Source organism: Antechinus flavipes, chromosome 4, assembly GCF_016432865.1.
Source record: "Antechinus flavipes isolate AdamAnt ecotype Samford, QLD, Australia chromosome 4, AdamAnt_v2, whole genome shotgun sequence".
NCBI lineage: Eukaryota > Metazoa > Chordata > Mammalia > Dasyuromorphia > Dasyuridae > Antechinus > Antechinus flavipes.
The window spans coordinates 38,550,189-38,559,616 of record NC_067401.1 but is presented as its reverse complement, the minus strand read 5'-3'; the positions used below and the strand labels follow the sequence as shown (position 1 = coordinate 38,559,616).

General features: G+C 39.2%; 1 protein-coding gene across 1 annotated transcript; it reads right to left on the bottom strand.

The window, feature by feature from the left end:
* Window positions 1–214: 214 nt before the first annotated feature.
* Window positions 215–8,236, bottom strand: S100A11 (S100 calcium binding protein A11). The gene is made up of 3 exons (XM_051992597.1): window positions 8,099–8,236; window positions 3,423–3,581; window positions 215–538 (listed from the first exon to the last, which is right to left on the bottom strand). Exons 1-3 carry the CDS (start codon window positions 8,099–8,101, stop codon window positions 386–388), a joined length of 315 nt encoding a protein of 104 aa, XP_051848557.1. The 5' UTR covers window positions 8,102–8,236; the 3' UTR covers window positions 215–385.
* Window positions 8,237–9,428: the final 1,192 nt, after the last annotated feature.

Here is a 9,428-nt window from a genome sequence, read left to right as displayed (position 1 = left end):
CTCAGAGAGAAATTAATCAGATAATGAAGTTCCTAGGAAGGAATCTGGGTAGGGCAAACTGAATTATAGAGATTGTTATTGAGAGAAGCTCCCAGACAAACCCAGTTCCTCATATGGAGGGGCCAAGTCTTAATTGATTCATGGGTTATGCTTCTACTAATTATAATTTACCCAAATCTTCTTTCCTCCTCTTCTCCTGCAGTCATTTAGACAATTCATCACTTTTATCTTTATTTAAAAAAAATTCATATTTTATTGCTACAAAGTGAATGGCTCTGTATTGTAGCCTTGGCTTCTTAGGGTTCAGTGTGTGACTGTGAGGAATGGGTACACATTTACTGGTTTGGAGGAAGGGTATATTTGGAAAATTGACTGGGAGACCCATTCACATTTTCTTGCAAGGCTGTTGAGTGAAGGCCGCATGGCAAGCCTGTGCCAAGCCTCCAATTAGATTAAGGAATTCTTGAAAGTCCAACTGCCCATCACAATTGAGGTCGAGTTTCTTCATCATTCGGTCCAGAACAGCAGGGTCCTGATTCTGCAGAAATAATAAAAGAAAGTTCACACTTTGTGTCACATTTAATGTTTTATGCTAATTTCTCCCTAAGATTGAAGATCATTTGCTTTTCAATATATAAATGTGCTGGGCATTCCACAGATTTGGTCCTTAAAATAAGTTATACTTCCAGAATAAATGAAGAAAATAATATTTGACAGAGGTAAGCTAGATCTTAACTCAGAGAAATAGAGTGTCTGGGCTGCTAAATATAGAACAGAGCTTGGGAAAAGTGAATGAAATGTAGCTATTGCCCCATTGGGTTCTATTTCCTTTATTTTTCTATGTCTTCTGTTTGAACAGTTTTCTAAACCTACCCTTCCTATATCCCATTTATGAAATTCAATAGGGATAAATATAAAGTTTTACATTTGAGTTCAAAGGATCAGTTTCCTAATTAACAAGGTAAGGAAGACATGGCGCGAGAGAGCAATTCTCCTGAAGTTCTAGGAGCTTTAGTGGACTGAAAACTCAATATGAGTCAGTAGTGTGATGTGGCAGTCAAAAAAAAAAAGCTAACATTTGGGGCTATATTAAGTAAAGCGCTGAAGCATGAGTTGCAGAAACAAGAAGGGAGAAGTTCTGTTTTACTCTGTCTTGGTCAGACCACACCAGGAAGATGTTGTAGGCACTGTACTGGAAAGGAGACTGATAGGTTGGAGGGGGCAGCTAGGTGGCACTATAATTCATAGAATGCTGGACCTGGAATCAAGAAGACTTATCTTCATGAGTTCAAATCCACACTCAGATACTTACAAACCATGTGATTCTGAGCAAATCATTTCACTCTGTTTGCATCAGTTTCCTCATTTGTAAAATGAGAGGGAGAAGGAAATTGGCAAACCACTTCAGTTTTTTTTTGCCAAGAAAATGCCAAAATAGATCACAAAGAGTCAGACATGACTGAACAAAAACAATAATAAATTGGAGAGCATCTGTAGAAAGTTAAACAGGATGGAAAAGGAGCAAAATCCTTGTCATATGAGGATTAACTGAAAGGAGTAAGAGACATTTAGTTTGAAGGAGACATTGGGTGTGGGATCAGGACGGGCATGATAACTGGTTTAAGTATTTGAAGGGCTGTGATATGGAAGAATTAGACTTGTACATCTTAGTCTCCCAGGATTAATGGGTTGAAATATCAAAGAGGTGAATTTAGGCTTGATGGAAACTTCCTGACAATTAGAGCCATTCAAAAATAGAATTTAATATTTTGGGAAGGTGGAGTAAGTCACTCTTCATTGGAAATCTCTAAGCAAAGGCTGAATAACCACTTGCCAGGTGTGTTAAAGTGGGTATTTTTTTTGGATATGGGTTGGAGTAGATGGCCATTGAAGTCTCTTCCAACTGTAAAAATCTGTGATTCTATCATTTCTCTACAATATATGCTAGAATCATGGACTTTTGGCATTGGAAGGGATCTTAGAGGTAATCTATGGAAGTAGTGAACCCTTAACTCCATAGGAATAGAGACTAGAACTGTGATTTCATTGGTATAAGAGATTCATAAGTGAGGAAATTCTATATATCAGTGCCAGTTTTTACTTTCTCTGCAGTTTATAATTCTAGGAACTTGCCAATTGCATTGATGGGTTAAGTAACTTGGCTGAAGGCACACACTTCATGTGTTTCAGAGATGAGATGTGGTTCCAGTTCTTCTAGATTCCATGACCATCTTGATACCCACTTACAATATTGGTCATCTATTTTCTGTATGAAGACCTTCACTAATAGGGAATTTGCTTTGATGCAACCCATTCCATTTCTTTTATTTTTCCTTCCTTCCTTCCTTCCTTCCTTCCTTCCTTCCTTCCTTCCTTCCTTCCTTCCTTCCTTCCTTCCTTCCTTCCTTCCTTCCTTCCTTCCTTCCTTCCTTCCTTCCTTCCTTCCTTCCTTCCTTCCTTCCTTCCTTCCTTCCTTCCTTCCTTCCTTCCTTCCTTCCTTCCTTTTTCTTTTTCTTCTGAAGCAATCGGGGTTAAATGACTTGCCCAGGATCACACAGCTGGGAAGTGTTTGAGGGCACATTTGAACTCAGGTCCTCCTGACTTCAGGGCTGGTTCTCTATCCACTGTGCCACCTAACTGCCCCAGCTGTTCCATTTCTAGATCCAATTGGCACAAATTTTTCCCCTTATAATGGGTTGAAACCCATTGCCTCTCTATAACTTTTACTCTATTTGGTCTTGATTCTATCCCCAAGGGTGAAGTGGACTAGATAGAATCTTGCATAAAGCAGCTCTCCATATATCTGAGAATAATGATGTCATTTCTCCAGGCTAAAAATCTTGAGCTTTTTCAACTATTCTTCTAATGTAATGGTTTTGAGTTCCCCAACTTGGACTTCCTGTTTTTGATGAACTTTGTAATGATAATGTCTCTTTTAAAAAGCAGAACACAAAAATTAATTCTATGGGTGTGGTCTGACTAAGGCAAAATATTGTAAGACTGTCACTATTCTTGGATTTATTCTGGACCTTTCTATTAATAAAGTCTGAGAACCCACAGGCCATTTCAGTAACCATCCCTACCCTATGGAGTCATATGTGGTCAGTCCACTAAACCTCTCAAAGTTTTTTTTTTTTTCCATATAAATTGTTTTCTAGCTCCATTTCTTTCCTCCCATCTCTTACTCTTGCAATTGTGTTTTTTTTTTTTTTTTTTGGGAATCTGAGTGTAAGGACTTTTTATTTCCCTCCATTAAATTTCCTCTTGTCAGCTTCAAGCTACCATTTGAGCTTTGTTGGATCATTTTGGACTCTGTCAGTCAAGATATCTGAGTAGCTCAGCTATTGAAAGAAAGCTCTGATTTCTGATCTGTTCAGTGACCTAAACTATAGGCAGAAGGATTAGGAACCATTCTCTAGTACCTGTGAGAAGGAGGCCAGTTCTGTATGCATGAAGCTCAGGAACTCGGTCTTGGAGAGGGTGTTTGGAGAGTTCGTAATCTCCCGGCCAGCATACTTCTGGAAAACAGCTATCAAGGACTCAATGCATCTCTCTGTTTCAGTGGGGGTGACTTTTTTGGCCTTTGGAAAGGAAACAAAGGTATAGATTATAATCAGCAAAACTATAATTAGTAATGTAATTAGGGAACACATAAGGGACAACCTTAACTTTTCAGTTGGCATGAGAAGAACATTTTAGTACAAAAGAGTAAGATGGATTTTTCCATGGATAGAGTTTTCTTTAGGAACCTTTGGTTCTAAGCCAAATAAAATTATGCTATGTTATGTCCTCTGTCCCATTTCCCTGATCCCTATATATTGTTCACATTTAACACTAAATAATGCTTTGAGGTAGGTACCATGAGGTAGTTAGTACAAGTAGTCTTATCCCCATTTTATAGATGAAGATATTGAGGATCAGAGAGGCTATGAATTGTCCAAAAAATAATTTTTAGCCAAGTATTTGGAAGATTGTTCCAAAGAAGATTTAGGTTTATTCTGCTTGATTGTAGAGGACAAAACACATTATAAATACATACATACATACTTATCTTATACATACATAGCTTATCCTGGGCAATAAGAGAAGTGAAAGGGATGTATCTTTATTATTTGAAGAATTTTAGATTGTATCTAAGGTACCGTCATAGAGTAAGAAAGAGTGTTTGATTCGGATTCAGAGGACCTTCTAACTAATGCCAAATCCTGCCACTTATGTGTTATGTAATTTTGAGTAAGTCTTCTGTGCCTCAGTTTCCCACTTTGTAAATGAAGGTAATAACACTTGTACTATCTCTCTCACAGGGTAGTTGTGGAGGCAACACGGTGGCTTTGGAATCAGATGATCCAAGATCAAGACCTACTTTGTCACTTACTACCTGGGGGTCTTGGGCAGGAAACAATTTCTCTGGCTGTCAGTTTCCCCATGTAAAAATATGGATTCTCTTGGTCCCTAAGGTCTGCTACAGCTTTATGTCCACGATCCTGAGTATAAGAACTTATAAATCTGAAAGAATCCCAGACTATTGAAAGCTTCAACAGCCGCAACCGCTGTTCCCCACAAATGAGGCTTTTTCTCACTACAGAAACAGTAAGAAAGGGAGCACAAATCCAAAGGAGTGTGGGCCCTGGGTGGGTTCCCTCCTCTGGCGGACAAAGAGAATAAACGCAGCCTCTTAAAGGATTTAAAGGGTTGTCTGATCTATGTCTGGCCACGGGACCCAGATGGCTCCAGAGGAGAAAATGAGGCTGGTGACTTTGCACAGTCCCCCTCACTTCAATCCGATTCATTTGTGTGACAAGGTCTCCCCTAGAGAATAAAGGACAAATAACAAGGAACCGCCAGGGGGCGCCAGGGCGGATAGAGTGTCCGTTCTGGAGTCAAGAAAACTCATCTTCCTGAGTTCAGATCTGACCTCACACATTTGACTAGCTGTGTGGCTCTGGGCAACCTTATTTGCCTCAGTTTCTTCATCTGTAAAATGGGCTGAAGAAAGAAATGGCAAATTGCCAAGAAAATCTCAAATGCAGTCACAAAGAACAACTCAACAATAATGAAAGGGACTCCACCCGAGAAAATCTCAACATTTATACCTTAGGGCCCACTAATAACCCATTATTTATAACGATGATAACTGTGATGGTTATTTTGGGGGCTTGTGAGCTGCCCAGAGCCCAGAACCAGAATACTTTCCTGTATTCGCTCAGTTTTTTAGGGTCAGGGAAGCTTTTCTTGATCTCCTCCCAGTCTGTGCTCTCCCCACTTCTTGCCCCCAAATTACTTTGTTTTTACTTATCTATGGACTTCCTTCCTTCTTACCCCTAATAGAATGTAATGTCTTTGAAGGGTGGAAACTGTGCTAACAGGATTGTGCCTTGTCCAAAGTAAGCACTTAGTAGGGGGGTTATTGAATTGAGCTGAAGAGACAACAGATTCCCATATAGTTCTCAAAGAGTGAAGGAAATGGGTCAGTAGGTCATGGAACTCTAACCTGTGCACCCTTTCCATTATTTCTTGGTACTTGAGTTGAGATGAGTATGGGCTCTCTCTCTGTCTCTTTCTCCTCTTTATCGTCACCTCTGTCTGGCCCATGTCCCATTAGTTTTTCCCAAGATTCCGAGCTGGGGTGACCATAGTTTAATCCCCCTTAAATTTCCTGGTTTTGAATAAATCCCCTTCCCCATTTAGGTGAGAGAAGACAAAGGTGGAATTTTTCTAAAGGTACTTTCACTGAGAAGAACAATAAAGAAAAAGCTAATGGAAAAATAAAAGAATTCCTCCAGATAAAGCTCCAGAGTTCTCTTTTCCTATCTAACTTTACCAGAGCCACTGTCTTTTCATCCTAACAGAATGAAAGAAACATGTGGCCCAGGGAGGGGCTCTGTCTGGGCTGGGCTGGATGAGTCACCGATTGTTAGACTGGCTTTCTTTTGTGAGACCTCTGTGCTCCTTTTTGGTTCCCACAGTTGCTTCTACCTCTTTTCTCAGCTGTCTCACCAGATTCCAAAGAGGTTTTCTCATTTTGCTTCCTGCTTCCAGAAGTCCCAGCTCCCCCATCCCCAAGAGTTTTGAATGGGAATGTTGTAATTTAAAGGATTTTTCTCTGCAAGCTCTAGTGGGTCTGGTGGAGACAATGATAACCTTTGTACTTTTTTTTTTTATCCTTAAAGTTTCAAAAGGAAAAGATTGAGAAAGAAGAAAGGAGGAAGTGGGGGAAAGGAGAGATTGCTTCAAAATTAAATAAGCCTGATATGCTAGCAATAGCACTAGGTTTGAAGGAATCTGGGTTTAAATCCTGGCTTTTCAATCTGCTGGCCTTTGGACAAGTCCCAGCCTTTATGAACCTTCTTATTTCTCTATAAGGGATTCTCTAGAGTCCTTTCCAATTCCGAATCTATGATGTTAATGTAGATAGAATCATCTGTGTATCTGTGACATGTAGGAGAGATGGACCATTTATTCTCTCTAAGCAAAACTTAAAAAGAGCTTCCCATTTACTGGATGGCTTGCCTCAGGCTTTGAGCCACTCACACATGTGACAACTTATCACTAGATAATATCCATGAGTTATGGGGAGTGGATTTCTGGAACCAAAGATATATTTGTGAAAAGTAATTTTAAGAGAGGGATATACTGGAAAATAAAGATGATAAATAAAAGATATCAATATATTTTGTCCAAAAGGAAAAAAAGGCAACCCCTTCCCCCCCCCCAAAAAAAAAGGAAAAGGAAAAAAAAGTAAACATATTAAAAAGAGTCTTCCCCAAAAGTGTCTACTTGGTTTTGTGATTCTCTGATCTAAGTTCTAAAAATGAGTAGTGAATGTTATCAAGGAGAAAGAGAAATTCTATTAAAAGGGGGAGTGGTGTGGCACATAGGAAGATTGCACATTGGGAAAAAAAAACCACTCCAAGAAAACCAAACTACCCTCAGATATCAGAAAGGAAATCGATTTTGGAGATGAATGAAAAGGCAAGATAGAGGAGTAAGAAAAGAGAGTAAATCTAGCAAAGGATATAATCAGTAGAGTTGGGAGAAGAGGTTTGGATTAGGGCAAGGTGTATGTCTAAATCAGAGAGAGTTTCTCAATGTGGAGTGATTACACACACCAGGAGAGATGAGAGGCTTGTTAAGGAGGCACAGGAAATATTTGGTAAATAATTTATCATATTAAAATGAATTAATCTGTTTTATTTCTTAGTTCCTTACACATGGTAAACTCTAGAATTTTGTTTCATATTGAAGGAGTATGAGAAAGCTCATTAAAAATTAAAATACTCAAGGATCAAAAAAAAAAAAAAATGAGACCCCTTGGCCTGGACTCAAGGCTAGAAAGAATGCAAGGGAAAAAAAGGGTTGAAAGAGGGATAATTTAGAGTCTGGGACTGGGGCTCCTCCCACATATTTGGCTGTGGTTAGGCTTAGCTACAGTATTTTGTTTCAGTGTTTTTCTCCCTTGGCAGCTGACCAGGGTTTAAGTGAAACTCCATTTCTTTCTCAGGATTTGCGAGATCAAGTCCCGAATTTTCCCTTTTTGGGAACACACAGTCAGGTCTCTCTGGGCTTCCCTAGCCAGTCCCCCAAACCCTCTTTCTTCCTGTAGTTTTTACTTGGTCCCTCCCAGCTCTTTTTGGTGATACCTGCCTTGGGGCCCCTCAGATATGAAAAGGAAATCCTAGTAATTATTTGCATTATTATTACACTTAATATTAATGAATGCTCAGGACCCAAGAGGGATGAGGAGGTAGCCAATTACACCTTTGATCCCTTGCCAGGAAGGTTTTTAATCTCATTCAAAGTGCCCAGTACAACTATCAGAGGAGAGGGATCTTTCCCTGCCCCCTCATTCCTCAGCCCCCATCTCAGTTAATGAGAAGGTTGGAATCTCACCCCCATATTCTTGGGATGAGTATGAATTTAGGACTCCTTCTTTTTCCAGCTTCCCCATCCCCCCAAACTGAGCAAGAAGCCTTTTTTCTTTCTTTCTTTTTTTTGCAAGGAGAGCAGACAAATGACAAATGACATTCCAGAAACCTGTTGGAAACTCTGCTGCTGCTTTTGGGTCAAGAGGAAGACAAATAAAAAAAAAATACTTTACCATTGTTGAGTGAAGAGAGACTGGAAGCAGGACTTCTAGCAAGTAGCGTCAGAGAGCAAGCAAATGCTATAAGCAACGGATTTGTGGGGCTCCGAACTTATCTCTGGATGACCAACACCCCTTTCGCTTGGGTTACATTGCTCAGGAGTTAGTCAGACAGCCCCTTCTCTCTGGTTGGCCCACATGATTTCCTGCAGATCTGAACGTGTCTAAGCACATAGCCACACCTAACACACACACACACACACACACACACACACACACACACACACACACACACACACACTTTTCAGGAAAGCCTTTATTTATTTATTTATTTTTGCTTGTTTTCTTTCTTTTTTTTTTTTTTTTCTTTAAAGGGAAGTCATATATAAAAAAGGCATAGTTTTTGAGAATTGTTCCTCTTTTGTAATTATCCCCCAAACTTTCTCTTTCCTATTTGGTAATAATAACTATTGTAATAAGTAACTCACCCAGACCTGTACTATTTTATGACTTACAGAACTTCCCCACAACACTCTTGTAAAGTAAATATTCCAGGTATAATTATTCCCATTTTACCAATGAGGAAACTGAGTCAGAGCCATTAAGTGGTAGAAGTCTTTCCTAATTCTCCCAGTTGCTAGAATTCTCTACCTCTCCTTCAAATGATCATGTACTAATTTCCTATGTAGCAATATGTGAAGCAGCTGAGCCTCAGATTTGTGAAGAAATATTGTACGTTGCATACTCTATGCCAGGCAGTGTGTTAAATACTTACAAATATTATCTCACTTGAGCCTAATAACAACCTTAGGAGAATGTTATTATTATCCTAACTTTATATTGCAGTTATCTTTTCCACACCCTGGGGTTAGGTGCTTACTCAATCTGGAAAATCCCTGTAAAGTGTTTTGGGCCTCCCTTTGTACCAGAGAAGTTTGAATTATTATGGTATTAAAAGATAAAATATATTAATATTATACAATATTATACATATATTTTATGTATTTGTGAGTTTCTTAACTTTTTCTGTATTATCTGTGGCTTCTGTACAACTTCTCCCAAATTTCCATTTAATTTCTTATGATATCCCATGATAGGGAAAGTCACAATGTGGAAGGGATAACTAGAGAAAACTGAAACTGAGAAAGGGCAAATGGCTTGCCCAGGATCATGGTGAATAAGTGTCTGAAGCTAAATTTGAACACAGGACTCTCTGACTCTGTCTAGGGCTCTATCTATTAAGGCTTATTCTGAGGAAGATCTGAGTCTGAATCTTGTCTCAGATACTTCCTAGCTGGACAAGTCACTTAACCTTAGCCTCAGTTTCCTCATCTGTAAAATGGGG